Here is a 20,933-nt window from a genome sequence, read left to right as displayed (position 1 = left end):
AGCGCCCTCTGTTAGAGTAGTAATTGTTCTGACGGGCATGGGCGGTCGGGGTATGACTCATGAGGACAGCAGGCCTAGCGGGCCAAGCTGGTCACTGGTCGCCGGCCCGGCGGCCCCTTCTTTGCCGAGAGGCGGCACCGCGGCCGCCGGCAGGGCCGAGCAGCGCCTGCTGCCGCTCGCCGGCCCCGCGGGGGCGGCTCGGCGGCGGCGGGAAGGGAGCGCGATGTGCCTGGGGCTGCTGCGGGGTCAGCGCGCCGGGGCCGCCGCTGCCCTGCCCTGCCCGCCTTTGTCTGGCCCCGGCGCGGGCCGGCTCCCGCCCAGGTGCGGCCGCGGCGCCCCGAGCCCCGCCCGCGGCGGGGAGGGGCTCGTCCCGGCCCGCCCGCGGTTCCCGCCCGCTGCTGCCGGGAGCCGGCCCGGAGCTGTCAGGGTGAGTGTCCGGCCAGGCCCGGCCGAGCCGCGGGCGGTGCGCGGCGGCGCTGGCAGGGCCCGGCCCGGCCGTGGGGCGGGGGCGGCGGGCACAGACAATGCCGGGCGGGCGGCCTGCTCGCCGTGCCCGGCCGCGGCCTGCGGCCAGACACGCGCGGAATGGGAAACGCCGCCGGGCTGCGGGGACGCCTCTGGGGCTGGAGGCAGAGAAGTGGAGGGGGTGTTCTTCTGGAAGGTGCTGGGGATGGCGGGGGCGCCGTTAGTTGCAGAAGGAAGCCGTGCTGGAGGGAGCTTCCCTTGGTAAAGGAGGGAGCTAGTGATGTCTCCGCGGGAGCTTTCCTTCATCAGCAGTTCAGGCCGTCCTTTTAAAGAAAATCACATGAGCCTTTTCATGCCTGAGCTTTGTAAAACCTCCTCAGGGGTGGGGGCCTTTGCAGCTTACAAGCACAGTCCCACTGATATCTTTCACTCCCAACTGTCCACCCTTAGAATTATGTCAGTGTATGCCTCTGCACTTGCCCGTGTGTTGCCCTTTTTCCCTTTTGCCCTTCTCGGCGCCCTAAGACTGGCTTCACTCCAGGCTTACCCATGCAGTTACAAATTGCTTTTAGTCTTAGCTGTATCAGAAGGTCAGTTTATTTTGCATTGTCTCTCACTTTTGTATAAATGGAAAAGAATGGCCCTGGTTACTTTCAGAGGCCATGTATTAAAATGTATTTTTCCAGAGAAATTAAGTATTTGTATATCTTACCAGTAGCTTGTCATTTGTGCTATTAAAATTTCACTGGGGTGAGTTGGGCATACACATTAAAGCAGGCAAGAGAGAATTTAATGCTGTTTGTTCTTGAATGCCATTTCATTGCTGCTGAAACAGTAGCTTCCCTTTAGCATGCATTTCTCCTTTTTCTTTTTGTTATTGTTATTCTGAGGTCTTTCTATTTTTTCATCAAGTGTCTGTGTATCTTGCAACTTATAATTCATTTGTCAATTGAAAATGCCAGCTTTTAAAATTCTATTAAATTTTTATTGCCTACTGTGTTATGATTACTCAAATCTTCAACATTTTTTCAGACCTACTTTGTGTTGTGTCTGATGGGAAGATTTAGATGGCAAATACAAAAAATACCATGTTGGACTAAACTTCTAAGAAAGTGAAACTTTGTCTTTTCGGAGCCAAAGAGCAAATGTGACCCAAAACTGCCATTAAACAAAAAACCAAACAATTCTTTCTGCTGAGAAAACTGTGGCTGCACTACCAGAGATCTGTCTGCCAAGAAGTATAGTTCTATCTGAAATGTGACATCCAACTGTATGCACTCCAAATTTGTGCCCAAATATATAGGAACATTTCAGACAGATTTTTCCGTTAAAAAGACCTGTCTTGATTTCTCTGAACTTATTCTTGAGAAATGCTTTTGGAAACCTCGCAAAATATGAAAGTATTTGATTATATTCTTGTGCAACAGTAATATTCAATAGGTGAAAGTGAGTAGGGAGAAGTAGACAATCAGTATCAATAAACAGCTGGTTTTGTTTAGCATAAAATGGCTTCCTAGTTTGCCATTGTACATCTTCTGTAGAAAATGGTCTGGAAGCTGACACTTCACAATAAAATACAGTGATAGGTGATGAATGTATGCTTCAAAAGAAATCACATTTTATGATGTTAATGGTGTAAAGACTTTTCCTTAGCAGTACCCCATACTCTAAGCTGTGATGTTAATGCGATTCAGCTCTGCAACTTGTAGCAGGAAAAGCATTTATTTAGAAGTTGGGTAAGAGCTGTTCAGAGTAGTGTATGGTGAATCCAAACTTTGATGTTTTCATACTTTCTCACAATCTTTTAATGTGTTGATACATTTGTTCCCTAAACTTACGTATATTCATTTGGGAATTCTCACTTTTATGTTTGAAATTTTTGCATTTATGTTGCCTTGTAAACATTTTCCATTTTTGCTGCATTTTGCATGATCTCCCTTCAAAAGATCCTGTTCTTTCCTTGATGGTCTTCATTTTTCTCACTGTTCTGTAATATAAGGCTGCCCTGCCAAGAGCTGTCAGGAAAGATTTGTTATTCATCTCCACTACTGATTTCTCGGGTGACTTGCTTTTGGAAATGTGGCATTGACCACTTTTATGACAAGTGTCTCTCACAAAACTTACTTTGGCACTTCAGTTACTTCAGAGGTCTTATTTTCTGGATTTTACCAAAATGAATGTTGTTTCTGAAATACTTAATTCTGTTTGTTCCAAGTTGTGGCAGCAGAAATAAAATCTATGTAGGTCAAACACTTCATTGCTGCAAATTCACTAGTAATAATGGAATTTAGATGTGTTATCGTATAATGAGGCCACTTGCTATTTGGTTGTTCAGAAGTAATGACTTGAGGTTTACTTGTCTTTGCAAAGAAGTTTTTAAGAAAAACCTTTTTGTCAAATGCAGGATACTCTGTGATCACACAGAACCCAGTGACTTAATTGAAAAGAGAAACAATCGTCTTTTATTCTGTTAAATGCAAGATGTAGACAGTACAAAGTCTTGGCATTAGGACAGACATGAGCAATGATGAAACTAGAAAGACTGGATGTTTAAGAAGGAGCTTTCCCTCTGTGACCGTGGAATACTTTCTGAGAAATTGTCTGTTCTAAAGGGATTTGTAAATTACTGGGGGGAGTACAATTTTATCACTATTTTTAGATGGCAGATTCAGTGCAGAACTAACCCATTTTGTAATTGAAGTATTGATTGTAGATGTTAATGACTAAAAATAGTGGGGGAACTCAGTTGACCAGACTGAAAAAAAAAATAGGTGCAACACTGTTTGCTGGTCATTCAGCTCCCTTCCCTATGTCTCTCTTATAGTGTGTGATTCCCCCAAGTTAAGTACATTGTGATGTGAGAAGGGAAATTCCAGATCCTGTAGCGTATCACTGCTGTACAAGTGAGAGGTTGCACTTTGTAGCAGTGAACTGTTGTATATGTGTAAGGATAAAAATAATTGTAAATCAGTATCAGTCTGGTAATGGACAAGCCTTTTTAATAGAGTTGCTATCGACTTCAGGGTTTGAACTGAATTGATGTTTTGTTTGAGGACTGTCCTACAGTAAGACTTCTTTCCTTGGCAGAACAGATCTCTAGAGAGAAATAATGTTTCTTTTTATTGTTGAAGTAGGAAATTCATGCTTTTGTCAGTTTTATAAAAAAAGAGTGTAGATGTCTAGTACAGGTGCCAAAATTTTATCCTGGTGTTTCTGTTGCTGGCATGCATGTTCATAATTTTTTCCCATTTTTCTTCAGAATAACTATTATCCTTGTATTTGCTCCTTATGTGCTCTTTAACAAAAAAGTATTAAGAGGCAATAGCTTAAATTATTTCCAAGTTTCTGATTAAGAATCAGAGCTACCTAATTTTCTATAAAGTTCATTCTGCTTGTTCTTTGCAAGGGTGTACGTGACTTTGAGAAGAGACCACTGCATCTGTTTATGTTGTCTGCATCCACACTGAGGAAGTACTTCATTATTTCTATATTGGTGCATTCAAGTGAAGATATTCCTAATGACAGCTCAGTTTATACTGGCAAAGTTGTCTTTGCTGATGGCACTTGGCTGCAGAGCTAACTGGAGGAATGGGGAATTTTACTGCTGGAAACTGTTCACTGTAGGCCATGCCTGCATCCATTTCTAGGGGGGCTGTTTGGAAAGCTTTTCATGTGAATTCAGTCTCATTTCTTGCTTTTTGGAGAGAAGTCATTGCCTTTATAGAGTTGGATGTGTTTTACCCCCCACTTCTGTATTTGCCATGAGCATCTTGCTTTTGGGTGTGGGGTAGTGCTTTTTGTGTCGTTTCAGTGTGCGTGTTTGGTTTCTGTTTTTTGCTGGGTTTGGTGGGGTTTTTTTGGTTGGTTTTTTTAAATAGGTAAAATGCATTGAGTTTGAATCAGGAGTCTGTTGGTTTCTGTTTCATTTTCAACACTCTCAGTCAGCTGAAGGAGGGATAAGAGAAGAAATGAGAGGCTGGGGCAGAGAAAGCATAAGCAGGCGTTCAAGCAGATGAAAGCAGATCCATTGCTAAAGGTTGATGGGGTTTGAATGCAGTAACTCACTTGCCCTTTTGACCTCACGATTGTTTGGGATTGGTGTGGCCTTTGAGTTCTATTCTCATTGTAAATTTTAATTTGGAGTACCTTTTTTTGTCAACTCCTGACATGGAGGAATGCTGTGACTAGGGGTTTTTTTTGTTTTGTTTTTTAGTAAGTTGAGCGTTAAAAAAGATAGTAAAAGAGAATTAATCGTTCATTTGAATGGGTTTTAGGTAGCCTCACTTCTGAATACTTTGCTTCTTAATAAGCAGATCCTTTCATTCTCAGTGGTTTACACTTCTTTGGCCCTCCCCCAAAAAAGTGTTCTTCTTTAGAAGCACACTTGGTACCACTGTTCTGACATCAAGAAAAAATATCCGTATTGTTGTTTGTTTTTGATGAGAAAGGGAATGAGAAGGACAAACCATAATAACGCTTGGATACACTTGTTTGTGTATGTAGTCAGTTTGTGTTCCGACATTGACTCTTGTTTTAGTGCCATTGGGCAAATTAATAGTTTATGCAATTATAGTGAGAACAGTATTAACATCCATAGGAACTTGTAAATATTTAAGGCAAGCTTAGTGTAATTTGCTGTGGGGCTGTGTGTATTGGTGACAGGTAGGGGTTTTGGAGTTCTTTGTGCTTCTTATGGTTTTTGTTTTTTAATTATTGGGAGGTTGGGTTGTTACTTATTATCTAACTTATCCAGGATGGAATAAAAAAGATTGTTTTTACTGTATGGTGTTGCTAGCTTAATTTTCCTATCAGGTTAGCTGTATGTGTTAGTGTTGTGTGGCTGATGGAAAGCTTTGAAGTACTTGCTTGTATTAATTTATGTGAGTGAAAATAGACCCCTAATTCAAAGGATTAATTTTCTACAGAGAACCTCTGAGTGAATTAGGTGAAATACTTTGTAGCCAAAGGCTGAATTTCTGTTAGGAGCATTCTGCTAGTGTTGTGTACTTACATGCCTGTAGTGATAAATTGTTGTCTGTAACCAGGTTGTAGAGTTTTTGGCTTGGTCTGTGGATTCAGACTCGTGTCTTGAAATGTGTTACTCCTTCTCCAGTTTGATTTTGTGCTTATAAATAACACTGAGAGCCCTTTCTACTGCTGCTATTTTCATTTTGCTGACCTCTGCATCAGACTGGTTCTCTCATTATTTTCTGAGCAGTCAGATTAGTTGTACACTAAGTCTGAGGTGGGCATTGAGCCTAAGACCTCATCTGTCATACCCTAATAGTGTTCTTGTTTTAGTCTAAAGGAAAGGGAGAAGGGGGAAGCCACTAAAACTTGAATGACTAAGGATTTAAGCCCTACACGTGGCAAAAAATTGATCTCTTGTTGACAGTTGCTAACTCTGGCTACATTAGAATTAGGGCAAAAATTGTTTTTGTTCTTCCTGGCAACTCTTCATTTCAGTTGTGCCATTTGTAAAATTGTTAAAATGACTGTCCTTACACTTGCATCTGATTATTTTTTGACATTGATTCATGGCACCTGTTGCTAAAAGCACGTGTCAGTAAGAGCCAGTTTTTAGTGTTGGTGGGAACTCAGTTTGGTTTAGTGCCTTTGCTGTAGTACATTCCTCCTCAAGCTTAGGTGAGGTTATATTCCACATGCCTTTTCAGTTTACTTAAAGTTTCACCTATGGAGATTTGTAGTGTGAGAAATACTACAGATTGCACTACTCTCTAATCTTTAATGGCTTCTGATAATTTTCTAAAGCTAAAAAAAATAGTGGTCTGATCTTCAAAGTGTGCATCTAAATATAATTACAGCCTCAGATTGCATATTAGCAATGAGATTTACTATGGAACCTTGGGAGTTGTGTTGTTTTGGATTTTTTTTGTTTGTTTTGGATTTCTTGTTGTTGTTTTGGGGGTTTTTGTGTGTGTTTTGTTGTGGTTTTGGTTTGGTTTTTTGGTTTGGTTTTTTATTGGGGGGGGTTTGGTTGGGTTTTTTTTTGTTTGGTTTGGTTTTATGTTTTTGTATTTTTAAGTATAAGTATGTATTCAACCAATATGTGTTTTTCTGATTTCTGACTTGTCCTTATCTCCACAGAAATTACTGTAGTTAAAGAGAGAGCCTGACTTACAATGGGGGACGACAGCGAGTGGATGAAATTGCCCATTGATCAGAAATGTGAACATAAGGTAGGTGATCATGGATTTGGCTTGCTGCGTATCTCTGCTCTTGATGATTTTGTAGTGTTTCTGTATCTAAATACTCTGTAATTGGGTAATCTTGACAGCTGCACATTGTGAGTATTAACAGATCTGAAACTGCATCAGCTCTATCCAACCTAGAGGCTGAATAACCTCTATTAAGCAGATTTTAGTAGCGTTGTATGGCGTAAGCTTGTGTGCTGACAGATAAGTACACTCATTCACGTGGAGAAATTACTCATCTGTAGCTGAAACTGTTGCTGGGCTCCCACCTCCTCACTGGTGTTTGCTAGAACTTATGAAGAGCGGGGTGGGGGGGGGGGTGAAGACTGGCATCTCTCTATCCAGATCATTCTTGGAAGGAGAAAAACAAGTATTTTGTCCTGTTGCATGTCATTCATATCGACTGAAGAGAAATCTGCAGGTGCCAGCTTGCTGAGCTTACTTTCAAATATGATTGAAGAGTTTTGTGAGATTGGTAAATTAAGGTTGTAATAGCACAACATTTAAATGTCCAATTTCTGGTTCCAGCTATGGAAAGCCAGATTAAACGGTTATGAAGAAGCCCTCAAGCTCTTCCAGAAGATAGATGATGAAAAGAGTCCTGAGTGGTCCAAGTATCTTGGGTTGATAAAGAAATTTGTGACTGACTCCAATGCAGTGGCTCAACTGAAAGGACTGGAAGCAGCGCTTGCTTATGTTGAAAATGCTCATGTAGCTGGGAAGTAAGTAGCCTTTTCTTGCTGCTCTTAGGCTGTTAGTACAGTTTAATGTGCCTCTCTGAGAAAGACCGCAGCTGAATATAAACTATGCAGTGACCACTATCAATTCTGATCTCTACTGTTAAGAGCAGAACTTGCTTTCCAATCTAGAGAACTTGTCAAATGGCAGGCTTTCCTTGTGGATGGCCTCCATGTGCATATTAACTTATCACAACTTGCTTGCAGTGTTCTACAAAACAATTAAAGGCACTAGTAAAAATTTCTGAAACGGTGAGAAAAGTGAATCACTAAAGTGGTGGTGTAAGTGCTGTGAACTGGAATCTCTGTTCTTGTTTGATTTGAAACAGTCTTATCTATACAGGAGGGAGCCTTTTAAAATTTTTTTTGTGTAATTCTTACATGAAATAAACTATAGTTTTGTTTACATGACATTGCATCCAGCATAACCAATATGAATCTTCATACCTGCCAATTTCTTCACTGGATGTGTTTTAGTACTTCTGTGTTGTGTAGCCATGAAGTAGACCATACTCCGGAGGGTGAAATAAAAGCACATAACAGGCCGGTTCTTCCACTTTGGTCCACTGCCTTTGTGACCTGATGAAATAAATAAAGGTCTTACTTAAAAACAAATAAACAAACCCAAAGCTTTCTTTAAGAAAAATCTAAAAACCTTGCACACTCCTTGATTTAAAAGTAGTGTCAGTGATTTAGGTTACGTGAAGCTTGGAAGTATATGTGAAGTACTATTCTGGGATTATGTACTGATACACTCAACATACTGCAACATATATAATTCCAGGACATGGCATTTATTTGTGAACGTCAACTAGAGAGTGTTAATAAACTCTTGAGAATGTCTACTGTTCACTGGTGTAGTCTGATATTAAATTCATATTAACTATGATCTGTGCTCTTCTATAAAACTAGATGATTAAGCCATCCCTTAAAGAAGGTTATTTCCTTCAAGGTTATCTAGGATGTAGTCCCTTTTATGTGAAGGCTTGTTGGGTCTTAATCTGGACTTGGTGCTGTGTGCATTTTTTTTCCTGTGGATAATGATGTAGAACACTTAATTCACATAAATGTTCCAAAAGTAATACACTCTCATCTTTCAGGACAACAGGAGAAGTAGCATCAGGAGTTGTAAATAAAGTGTTCAATCAGCCAAAGGCCAGAGCAAAAGAACTGGGTGAAGATATTTGTCTAATGTATATAGAAATTGAGAAAGGAGAGGCAATACAAGAAGAATTATTAAAGGGTCTGGACAACAAAAACCCAAAAATCATAGTAGCATGTATAGAGACACTGAGGAAAGCACTAAGGTAAGCTTTTAGTTCATGGTGTCTTTTGTGGTTTTCTTCTTTGCTTTTTCCTCACTCTAGCAATATGTGCAGTCCAATTTTATTGCTGTCTTTAGCAGGCCCTTGTTATTGTTGAGTAGAATGCATTTTTCCTGAATTGGTATTTTTTTGACAGCAACAGTTGGCAACATCATGGTTATTGTTAGATGTGAGGGTTGTCCATGTTGTACTAGCCTCATCTGGATCTCTCATTCATGGTAGCTGTTTACCAAGCTTCCATTTTCCCAGCCTCTGAGAGAAGGGCAAGATTACTGTGTCTTGTACCAGATTGTGAAGCTTCTCTTCTGAATATCTGTAATAAACTCACTGATCTGAGAATGAAAACATAATTTAGTTTTTTTGTTTTGGTTTTTTTAAACCACTGTTTTTCTCACTGGTGTGAACATGTTTAATTGGGTACACAGTGTGTGTTTTTAGAAGAAAGGAAAAAAAAGCCAAGCTCATTGCACAGTAAGCTTCTATTGTCCATAGAATAATTCCTTTATTGAAAAGGAGAGCTGCTAGTGCTCCCTAAAAATCAAATCCAATTTAAGATGTTGTAGTAGGCTTCAGTATTAGATTATTTTTTGGTTCCACATCAAGTTTGTTGTTGCCCTTGAGCGAAAAATACTGGGGCTTCATGAAATTCTTATACTTGGTGTATATATAATTTACTGGCCATTAGGGTTTTTTTTAAAGGAAACAGAAAATTTTGAAATTAATGGGCAGAACACTTCTTTCTGAGTAAAGTAGCTCATGTGAAAACTGTATGATGTATGTGGAGAGTGCCTTATGTTATACATCTTTTAGAGAACTTGCTGAGGCATACATAGAGATGATCCTTGTTAAACTGAATTTTTCCGGCTTCGGTAATATCAAAATAACGCTTTGGCCTTAACACATTACCTATGCTTCTGCTAAGTGAAACTACTGTCCTGTATTTAAGAAGGTATTTTAGATATTTTAATTTGCTTGGCTGGTTAAGTGTCCTTTTAACAGTGCAGTGTAATTAGAAACTTGCATAACCTTCCTCAGTACCTTTCAACTAACTACTTCTGTAAAATGTGCCATATATGGTTTTTTTTCTTACTTGTAGGATTTTATTATCTTTGTGATGTTAAGATCAAATACTCACATGCAGCCCTGTAGGCTTAAACGCTGTCTTCTGCTTCTGAGCTGTGTTGCTACTTAAATTTTTCTTATGCTTTGGTAGACTTTCTGCATTGATAACAGAATTTGTCTGTGTTGTACCTAGGTGGGTAGCTTGAATGCATAACTAGTTTAATTTCTGGTGTTTTCTGTCTTGTGCTAAGGTTTCTATTCTTTCTTGTTATATAAATTAGATTATATGAATTAGATACAAATAAGTTTGCATAGGCATTTCTCCAAATATGCTCTTTTTTTAAGTCATTATAGAAAATTGAATTATTGGGCAACTCATTTGTTCACATATTTAAATCGTGTTACTTCCAAGACCTGTTTTGAAGGTTTCTATACTGAGTATTTTTTTTTAATTGACGTGGAAATAGAATGATGTGCACTAGAATTTCTAGAAAGTGAGACATGTAGATTTTAGTTCTTGAGCAGCCTTTTTTGCTAGCTTTTGTATGTGGAACTTGATTTGGAGGGAACCATACAAAAAAGTGGGATTGGTAGATAGGTTAATACAGAATTAAGAAGAAATGCTTCTGAATCAAAAAAAAAATATTGCTTTTGAGGTGATTTATATATGATCCCTTAGTAACTACAGCGGTTAACTTTACTATGAGTTGGAAAAGAAAGTTTTTGTGTTCTCATTAGTCAGCGATTGAAATAGGAAGTTTTGTGTATTAAGTGCAACAGCACGTAGAATCTTCTGTCAAGGAAGGGTGGTTGGCTGGGGAAACCTGTGTTATGTGTTCCTTCAGTGACACATATTTCAGCACATATATTTTCCGTGAAGATGACCCAAGCTCACTATAATTATCTGGTCCAACAAGTGAAAAAGTGACTAATGCTTTTACTGCAGTTTGTTTCCAAGGATAGACAAAGGAGATTCTATTTTAATTAAAAAAAAAAAAAAAAAAAAAGTAGGTCATACAAATTTTGGTCTAAGGACAACTTCTTTCTTTCTTCTCTCTGTCTTTTTTTTTCCCCCCGGCAAGGGAGCTGATTTAAACACTGGATTGTATTAAGTACTTTGAAGTAATTTGAGAGGCCTGACTTTGTAATTCCAAGCTGGGTGTGGAGGTTAATTTTGATAGGGCATCTATTCTTTAAATTTTATGGTAGCATCTCAAAATAATATCTAGCATAATGGTTTGAGTAAATTACAAAATTGCTAAATATACACTGGAAGACTTTCATAGACTGTTTTCTAAAAAATGAGTTATTTTTGGATCACTCCCTGTTCATGGACACTGATGCTATTCTGTGTATTTCACTGTTAGTGAATTTGGTTCAAAGATAATCTCACTGAAGCCAATCATCAAAGTATTGCCAAAACTTTTTGAATCTCGGGAAAAGGCTGTTCGAGACGAAGCCAAGCTCCTTGCTGTGGAAATTTACCGTTGGATAAGGGATGCTTTGAGACCTCCATTGCAGAACATAAATTCTGTTCAGGTAGGCAGGAAGTATTTTTGTATTCAAACATTTGATGCTTATCCTCCCTTATTCTGTGATGTTGGGCATTCTTAAAGCCAAAATTGGAATGTATTTTTTAGCTCCATTTAACTTTACCCAAAATGTTGGTCACTCCTTGTCATTTGGAAGGAAATCACAGCAGTGTTTGGTTGCTCTGAACATACATGAAGTTGTGGGGTGAAGCTTCATATTGGAACTGAGAATGACAATTATTAGCTTGAAGACTTTCAGTATAGGGGTCTTTTATAAGGGCAACCATTCTGCTGCATTCTACTGCTCAATTGCCATTCTCAGTTTTCGTTTTTTCTGAAGATTTTTCCTCTGTGCATCCCTTTATACTTATTCTGATGATGCTGAGGATGTGACTGTTTCCCTTCAGGAAGTGACATTGAATTATGATAGAATATTTCATAATTTGAAAACTTTACAAATTATGCATCCTTTCCTCCTACCCACTTGAGTTAATTATGTTCAGGTGAAAAGCAGTAGCTTGCTTTAAAAGGGCATGGTTAAAAAAAACCAAACTGTTTCATCAAATGTAGCTCAGCATGTTTGTTTCATCTTGTTTCTGTGTAATAATAGCATAGCTGTAAAGGAAAGCTTCCTTCATGCTCAGCCATTTTTATTTCAGTGTTTCAGAGGGGCCACACCATTCTGACTGTTCTACTATTTGTTCTTATGTAAATGCAATAACATTCTCTTCTTTGACTAAGTATATCGACAGACTTCTGAACAGTGAATGTGAAGCCACTCTCCTTTAGTGGCAGAAAAAAGATAGTAGTGAAATGTAGTGCTGTCTTGGCTTTGAAATGGGACAACTCTAGTGGCTTGCTTGTCTTGGAGCATGTCCATAATGTCTCTGATAAGATGATTCTTTCCCCTTTTGGCAGCTAAAAGAGCTGGAAGAAGAATGGATCAAAGTGTCATCGGCTGCTCCTAAGCAGACCAGGTTCCTGCGTTCCCAACAAGAGCTGAAAGCAAAATTTGAGCAGCAGCAGGGACTTGGAGGAGATGCACATGGAGGTAAACTATTTAATCTCTGAACTCTATTGGCAAGTATATTGTACATAGTTGCATTAAATTGTAAAGAAGCTTTTACTCAAGCTGGTGTAAAATGTGGAGTGCACTACATAAGAAGAAAATGTGTCTGAGGCAGAAACTTTATATGAAAGAATATATCTTTTGAAATTGCAAATTCGCAACGGCTGATAGCACTTTCTGAGCAATGAGCCTTAGGTGGTGTTCTAGTCAAAATTTTGTGTCACTCTGCTTATATATTTCTATCTCCTGGTTGCAGGAGATGATGATGAAGAAGAGGCGGTACCACAAGTAGATGCATATGAGTTGCTTGAAGCTGTAGAAATTCTCTCCAAGCTTCCCAAAGACTTCTATGAGAAAATAGTAAGCATATACTTAAATACTACGTGTTAATTCTTTGTATAGCTGATGAGTCTTAAGATTTATGGGCAATTTCGCAATGTGTGCTTTAGTGCCACATGGATAATAACAAACTAGTGTTAATAACATGCAGGCTATCATAAATAAGTTTTAAAGTTGGATTTAGTAGCAAGAAAGCTGTAATTTTAGGGGGCTGAGGTATGTCCTGGGAAAGGACTGTATTTCATATTTCACTGCAGTTACTGATGTTGAACTATAGGGAGACCTTGGTTTTCTCAGGATGGAATAAAGGATTTTAATCTAAGGTTTGTGGCAAGTGTGCATCTCTAGAACTGTTTCTATTTATAGATTAATGTAAATTATTTGCTCTGCAGGAAGCAAAAAAGTGGCAAGAAAGGAAAGAGGCTCTAGAGGCTGTTGAACTGCTAGTGAAAAATCCCAAGCTGGAATCAGGAGACTATGCAGACTTGGTGAAAGCGCTCAAAAAGGTAGTAAATAAAACGCAGAGTGCACATATAATTTAATATTTTTATAATTTATTTGTACAATAGTTTAAAAGTTACAGTTGATGTAATACTTGTGAGTAGAAAATTACTAAATGGAACAGTTGTGGAAATAACCCAGTCTGTGGCCCACTGATTATTGTAAGAAATTCTTCCATTTCTCTGAAACTTATTTTCTCTTCAGGTTGTTGGAAAGGATACAAATGTTATGTTAGTTGCTTTGGCTGCCAAATGCCTTGCTGGACTAGCGACAGGCCTCCGAAAGAAATTTGGACAGTATGCAGGGCATGTAAGTAAGAGTATGTACTTTTTTCCTGATTTTATTCGTGCTGGACACCTTTTTTCCCTTTCCCTTTTTCCTGTCAGGCCTTGGTATTTATCAAAGGTATTCTTTGTACAATTAGGAATGCTTACCAACCCCTTAAAAGACTAAGCATTTAAATACTTACCTAGATCTTTGTAGCTTAAGTTTGAAAGGACCTTAAGCCTTCTGTACTAAGAAAATTGAATTTTTTTGCCGTTAAATGAACTTTACTTACATTACCTTGTCCTAGAGATACCCCTACACAAATGCATTTGTAGGCCACAGTGGAAAAAACAGCTTCTAAATCAGAGTTCTTCTTAGCACCTCCATGGTGTATGTTTTATGTTGAGTTTTTTGAATGTTGGGGGATGGTAGGTGGTGGATGTTCTGTTTCCTTGTTGCCTGGGTTTTGTGGGGGTTTTTGTCTGCCTTAAATAGCAAAAAATTCTGAGATTTTTGGTACCAAAATGTTCTGGTACTCCAGTTTAGTGCTGTTTGTTCTCTCCTATGTTGCCCTTCTCTTACCAGCAGCTAATATCAGGGAAGCATAACCCAGTATATGGAAGCAAAGAGAGCTTTTAATAAGTTGCAGTTCTCACTTGTTTATCAAGCCTATGTCACTGTGTTCTTTAAGCTGCTCAGTAAATTTTTTTGTGTGATATGCAAGAGTAATGGAGTTAAAGAACTGATGTGCCCGGCTGCTGGTAGTGTTTTCTCTGAATTGGGAAGTTACTGAATCTCACTGCTTCAGAAACATTCAGGTCTCTTGAACTCTGAACAACAGTTTGGACAGTCACTTTCATTCTGAAAGCTGTCTATAGTTAGAAAATCCTTCTGGCATTTGTTTTATAGTTGATTTCTGTAGATTAACCCTTATAGCTACAGAGTCAGTGTTGAAAGAGCCACGCTTCTAAAACAGGGGTGTAGCTCTGTGGTTGCCTAGCAAATAGCATTGAGAAGGTGACTTTTTCAATAGTGCAATGGCAGCTCTGAATTGCATAATATCAGTACTCATTTTAGCAGTTCACTTGATTTGTTTGCTGGATTTATTTACTTGTGAGGAAGATGCAGATTTCTGAGAGTGGGCATTGAAATGTTATAAAACAGAATTGTTGCTAGAATTGTATGATTATAAACTCTGTTACTTAAATATAGGACTGCAATGCTAGTCTGCAGTCTGTGTTCCAACAAGAGAAGTGAAATCATGCATAGAATCGTACTCCTCACTATAATTGAGTACATGTGTGCCACCTTCACCTCTGACTGCATTTTTACCCATGGATTAACTTTTCTTCTTTCCCTCTCACATGGGCTATGGTTTCTAACTTCCATGATAAGAAATGCTCATTTTGCCTGTCAGTATTTTCTAAAACAGAGGCTTAATGATTTTAAATATCTCCTCCTTATGACTTTATTTTCTGTGGGGTGTAGGGGTATCTAGCACCTGCAGAAGCATGTGTAATGCTCTTTGTGGTGCCATCTGTATTATCTGCAGGTTTTTTGAGTGTTGAAGTCTGTGAACTGAGAATTTGGAGGTTGCAGCCCAAGATACCACCTGAGCCTAGGTCACAGTACATCACAAGGTGTTGGGATCCCATAGTGAGCTTCAGAATAGAAAGCAAATCTATTTTTTATTATGCAAGAGAGTATAACTTTCTTTAAGCATCTGACTGCTTCCAAACTATGAACTGTTATGTTTATGAAAATCTTGAAAATAGTCTGCTTTCCTCAGTTAAGATCTGCATGTTTCTGGCTCAGTGACAGAAGTCCTTACTCTTACAGAGCCCATACTAAAATGGAATTCATATTACTGGCACATCTGCAGTGTAGTTATTTTTACTTTTTTTTTTCCCTTGAATATTTTATTTGTTTGGTTTTTTTAGCAGTGACTGTCTGAGTACCTATACTAGGTAGGAATTGCTGTCAAATTCCAGTATAGCGTAGTTTACTGTCAGATGTGATTTTTCAAGGTGGTAGATCTGAAAAATATTGCTGCAGAGAGGATTCCAGTTGCTTTAGAATCATGATCTTGTCAGCTGTGGAGCAGATGAGGACTTCTTAGTGAGCCATGCTTAGTACTGTCAGAAAGCTGGGAAATAGGGAAAGGTTAAATGCCTTCTTACATTCTTAGAATACAACAGCACAGCACCCTTTATGCTGTGAAATGGTTCATTTCCATTGTATTGCTCTGTATTCCATAATCTATAATTATGTAAATTTGTAGATCTGCCTTTTGTTATGAAATTGTTTAAAAATCTATATTTGTTAATAGAATGACTGGAATGAGTTTAATGTTGGAAAACAGCAAGAATAAACTAATTCAGACTGCAGTTGTGTACTTCTGGAGGGGTACAGTGGAGATGTTTGAATTACTGGCTTCTCTGCAAAGTAGTGTGGGGTAGACTATCAGGCTTTCCAGTTATATTAGTGAAGAGGGATTTGACATTTTTGTTCCCTTTTCCATAGGTTGTTCCCACAATCCTGGAGAAATTCAAAGAGAAAAAGCCCCAGGTAGTGCAGGCACTGCAGGAGGCCATTGATGCAATCTTTCTTACAGTAAGTATGAGTGGAAATTTCCCCACTGTCTGAGAATTGGTCTTGAACTTTGATCTGCTTTTCTCTGTACTGAAATAATGACTTTTTTATTCAACATTGTAGACCACTTTGCAGAACATAAGTGAAGATATTTTGGCAGTCATGGACAACAAAAACCCAACAATTAAGCAACAAACATCCCTTTTCATTGCAAGAAGCTTCCGACACTGCACACCTTCTACTCTGCCAAAAAGCCTGTTAAAACCTTTCTGTGCTGCACTTCTCAAGGTAAAGCAGGAGTTGATACTTCTTTGGCATTGACTTGAGCACTGTTGTTGTGAAACCTCATATCGTTTGGGGAGAAAGACCTGAAGGTAGTGCAGAGACCAAAGAGTTCTTGTGTGCTATGTAGCCCTCAGAGTCGGTTTTAACTGATGTCCAACTTGAAGGTGTGACTGTCAGTCAGGGCAACAATTTGGTTTCCTTTATCTTAGCTTTTTTGAAGCTGTAGCCTCACTAAGTTTCTGGTAGATTAAGACAGTGATTTACAACTATTATCCCAGACGCTCACTTGCATCTTGCACACATCTCTAAGTTTTTGTTGGAATACTATTGTTTACTATGAATAAAGAACCATCATTGATTCATACATGGCAGTGACACTAGAGCATTTATCAATGTTAATGATAATGATGTATTGCAAACTGCCCTTTCCTTGGTATAGGCAATATCCCTGGCTTAGAAAATTGAGATTGTGACAAGATTACAGAACTTTAAACTCTTTATAAACTTTCATGATGTTTAAAGCATGAATGTTTAACCTCTTCTTGTGAAAAAAACCAAAGATGAGAAAATGGCTGTATCTGAGAAAAAGTAGACTTGGTCAGTACATAGGTTGTTTTACACTTCTGTTTTCCTTTTTCTTTCTGCAGTGGAATGTCAAGGATTACTCTGTAGTAGATTTAGATTCTAAATAAAGGGAGGGGATTTGCATAGAATATGTTCAGATATGTGCTACAAGTCACGTGACATAAATTACCTTTCTCTATAGCATATCAATGATTCTGCACCTGAAGTAAGAGATGCTGGATTTGAAGCATTAGGCACTGCCTTGAAAGTAGCTGGAGAGAAAGCTGTGAATCCATTTCTAGCAGATGTGGACAAACTAAAGCTTGATCGGGTGAGTATTGTTATAAATGTTGTAAAAAAGGCTCCATTTATCCATTTAAGGTGCATCTTAGGGTAGAGAAGGTGAAAGATGATGCTTTAGCCTAGATAATTTCAGCACAGTTTTTTGAATATGTATTTTTTACTTTAATGCTACTGTTATTGCAGGCAATCTGAAAATCTCTTCATTCTTACATAAAGTATCTGGCTGTATTATTTGTGGGGTGGGTTGTGAGATTTAGTTATGGCTTTGGTTGGTGATATATGGAGTTTTGTTTGTTTTTTAACACTTTGTTGTCTGAAACAAGCTTTTAGGTCACAACCATATGGTCTAATTTTGCACTACTAGATAGGATTTGGTATTAAAGGCTTACTTCCCAACAATAAAGTTGTTATACTTTCGCATAAGCTGGCAGGTATGTTGACTGAATGAAGATTTTATAATTTGAGGTGCTCAGACTTAATCTTGGAGCATGTATGAGTATCTGTAGGATGTCAGTGTTTTCTTAGTATATAAATGCACTTCATTTTGAACTAGGAGAATTATTTTGGCAGTACAGTGATGGTTGATGGCACTGACTGGTTAGCCTTACTATTGAAGGAACACCAGTTAACAAAATCTCAGAAAGTAAACAACCTAAACTCTTCACATTTTTTCCACGGTAGTCAAGTTTGAGCCACTGCTGATAAAGGGACACTGTGCATTGAACTGTGGTAGTTAAATAGCTTCTTTCTATCCCCACCTTTTTTTTTTCCCCCCCCACTGCTTGGCAGATTAAAGAGTGTGCTGAAAAGGTAGAATTGGTTTATGGTAAAAAAGCAGGAGGAGCAGCTGAGAAAAAAGAAGGCAAGCCTGTTACTGGAAAGACCACTGCTCTTCCAGGGCCTGCAGGAGATAAAGAAACAAAAGATGCAGCAACCAAACCAGGACCGCCGAAAAAAACATCTGCAGGGAAGGTGAGAGATTGTCTGACAATCAATTAAATGAACTATTTAATGAACAATTTAAATGAACAAATAATTAAATGAACTAATATGTTTTGTTTCATATTCAGTTACGTTTTAAAAAATTACTGAATTCTGTATGTTAGCTGACTATCTACCTTCGTTCTTGGTCGGGAACCCGGTAAACTCGGGTATCTGTGGCTCAGACAGTAAAAACAACCTATTAAAGCTTTGTCTGTGATTGCATCAAATAAGTTACTACAGATCAAAGGTGGCCTGTTGAACATTTGCCTCCACTGAGCTATCACTGTCCTTTTGCAGAAGTAGGTGAGCCTAACAGCAAAAGGAATCTGTGGCTTTCTGTGAATGTAATGAAATCTCAGTTAATGATGTAAACTGTCTTGTCAATTACGTCTTAATACCAGATTTTTATATAGTGATAAAAGGCATTCAGAGGAGCCTCAGATGTTGTAACATTGGTGTGCTCTGTGATATAATAATACTTGGCTGAAGTCAACATTTTTTGTACCTAATTTAGTATCGAGTATTTTTTCAGCATAGTTTTTAGTTTGTTCCTTTGTATATTCTGAAGTAATTTGAACTATTAGCCTGTATTTCTTTAATATTATTCTTTGGATTTTAAAAATTTACTGCAGTAGATGGTCTTTGTAATATGCCACTTAGTTCTTCAGGTGGAATACCTGGAAGTGAATAGAAGAATAGATAGAATTTTTGAAATCTATTGGTACTCAGATAACCTGAGAAAGAGACACCAGTGACAAGTTTAGTATATAACCACTATCCATAGGAAAACATACAAATTAAGTCATTATTTCCTGAACTTTCACAAATACATTGTTCTTTCCTTTTTCATCTTCCATTGTCCTGTTATGTTTTGTAAAACCTGTAGTCTAAAAGCAATATATTAATTAAATAAGCTCTAGCCTATCTCTGCCTGCAGTAGTTTTGCTATCAGAGATAGGCATTTTTCTGGCATTAGAATATAGAAGCGTAGTATAGGAAAAAACAGCAGTTTTTTTGATGTCTGAGCTAGAGACCTATTTGATCTTGGCTAACTTGTCCATTTACTTTCTAGGCTGGGGTCCCACCAAAGAAAGCCAAACCAGCTACGGCTGCAGGTACAGGAGGTGCTGGGCCTAAAGGCAAGAAGGGTCCTGAGACTAAAGAAATCTTTGAGTCGGAGCTCTCTGTGAGTATTCTGCTATTCTCTGAAATACAAAGCCCTCTGTAACCAAAGATTGCAGCTTTGGTTAGTCAGTTCTTCAGGTACTACAGAGTTTTTCATGGAGGTTATTTGTTTTTGTTAGGAGTAGGGAAAGCAGTATGTATAAATCTGTAACTGTTGACATGGGACTTTGGTAGATACACCTGTTCTTCAAGCGGTTGTTGGCACCAGGCCATTTAAGGCAGTAAGCAATAAATCATGCTTATACCCTTACAACGGGGTATATTGTTGTCCCTGAAGTACGAAGAGATTATAAAAAGCAGTGATAATTCATATGTAATTTATGACGCATGATTTGCTGAAGGAGTCTGGTATTAAAAGCCTGAGAATACATTATTCTGGAGTTTACATTGAAATCTGAAGTGAAATAAAGTAATAATTAAATGAACTAATATGTTTTGTGCTGTTCATATTAAGTTATGTTTTAAAAAATTACTGAATTCTATATGTTAGCTGACTATCTACCTACGTTCTTGGTGGGAAACCCGGTAAACTCAGGTATCTGTGGCTCAAACAGTAAAAACAACCTATCAAAGCTTTGCAAGATGTATCTGCAAGTTTATTGGACTGTCAATCCAAACCATAGTTATATTTGGAGTGTTGCTTAGAGTGAATAATTTCTATTGTGTATCCAGCTTATAGTCTTTGTTATACAATAGAAAATGAGAATACAGTTCCTGAAGGTGATACAGACACCAGTGAAACAAGGGAAGTTTTTATCACTAAATAACTTTCATTTTCTGTTTTGCTAAAAGGGAGACAAGACCTGTCTGCCCTCATCCACTTCTGATTCGTTGTTGTCAGTGTTTATTCAGACTTGATCCAAAATTACCTTGTGAATTTTAGGTTAGCTCTGCTTGATTCTTTAAGCAGATAGTTGGTATTCAAGATTATTTTTGACTGTCTTCACAGTTTCTCATACTTTCCAGAGATTACTTTTCTGTTGCAGTGCAATTTTAGCAGCTTTCTAAACCCTTAAGAGCCCTAAACCACAATCCATATGAAAATCTTTCAATATAGAACAGAACCCTTTTCCTATTTTGTAAATGCACCACAGTACAAGGGTCAGTCCAGTATATTACGTGTCCTTAAGGTTGCTGCCCTCCTCTGAAGGGATCCAATGGAGTGTTAACCTTGTTCTGATCTGGCTGCAGATAGAAGTATGTGAAGAGAAAGCTGCTGCTGTCCTTCCAGCTTCTTGCATCCAGCAGTTGGACAGTGGTAACTGGAAAGAGAGGCTTGCCTGCATGGAGGAATTTCAGAAGGTATGTTTGGAACAGCTGGTAAGGCAGGCAGTAGGGAAAGAGAAAACAATTTCTTCAGCTCTCTAGGCTTGCTAAGTCTCCTGAAATACTTACTAGTAGTAGTTGTATGTCAGCACTTCAGATTGATCAAGTATTAAACAATACTTGAAAAAGCCAAATGGCTTATATGATTTAAATTCCGTTACAATGGTGGAGTAAGTATTTCA

At 38.4% G+C, this 20,933-nt stretch overlaps 1 protein-coding gene across 5 annotated transcripts in view; it reads left to right on the top strand.

Annotated features, from left to right (window-relative positions):
- CKAP5 (cytoskeleton associated protein 5) overlaps nt 1–20,933 on the top strand; it is a 53,710-nt gene that overhangs the window by 3,492 nt on the left and 29,285 nt on the right. For 2 of the 5 annotated variants that reach the window (XM_084208679.1, XM_084208678.1), the window contains exons 1-14: nt 5,959–6,665; nt 7,209–7,402; nt 8,518–8,724; nt 11,172–11,343; nt 12,255–12,387; nt 12,662–12,765; nt 13,137–13,250; nt 13,450–13,554; nt 16,036–16,125; nt 16,228–16,392; nt 17,156–17,284; nt 18,046–18,228; nt 19,313–19,426; nt 20,617–20,727. In XM_084208679.1, coding sequence (XP_084064805.1) covers nt 6,609–6,665; nt 7,209–7,402; nt 8,518–8,724; nt 11,172–11,343; nt 12,255–12,387; nt 12,662–12,765; nt 13,137–13,250; nt 13,450–13,554; nt 16,036–16,125; nt 16,228–16,392; nt 17,156–17,284; nt 18,046–18,228; nt 19,313–19,426; nt 20,617–20,727 — 1,878 coding nt within the window. In that variant the 5' untranslated portion in view covers nt 5,959–6,608. Of the gene's footprint in view, nt 1–5,958; nt 6,666–7,208; nt 7,403–8,517; nt 8,725–11,171; nt 11,344–12,254; nt 12,388–12,661; nt 12,766–13,136; nt 13,251–13,449; nt 13,555–16,035; nt 16,126–16,227; nt 16,393–17,155; nt 17,285–18,045; nt 18,229–19,312; nt 19,427–20,616; nt 20,728–20,933 lie in introns of those variants that run through there. The other 3 variants (XM_084208677.1, XM_084208676.1, XM_084208680.1) reach the window with 3 other exon arrangements.

Source organism: Fringilla coelebs (genome assembly GCF_963513975.1).
Source record: "Fringilla coelebs genome assembly, chromosome: 6".
Lineage (NCBI taxonomy): Eukaryota > Metazoa > Chordata > Aves > Passeriformes > Fringillidae > Fringilla > Fringilla coelebs.
The sequence above is the reverse complement of the archived record's forward strand: the minus strand, read 5'-3'. Positions and strand labels throughout refer to the sequence as shown.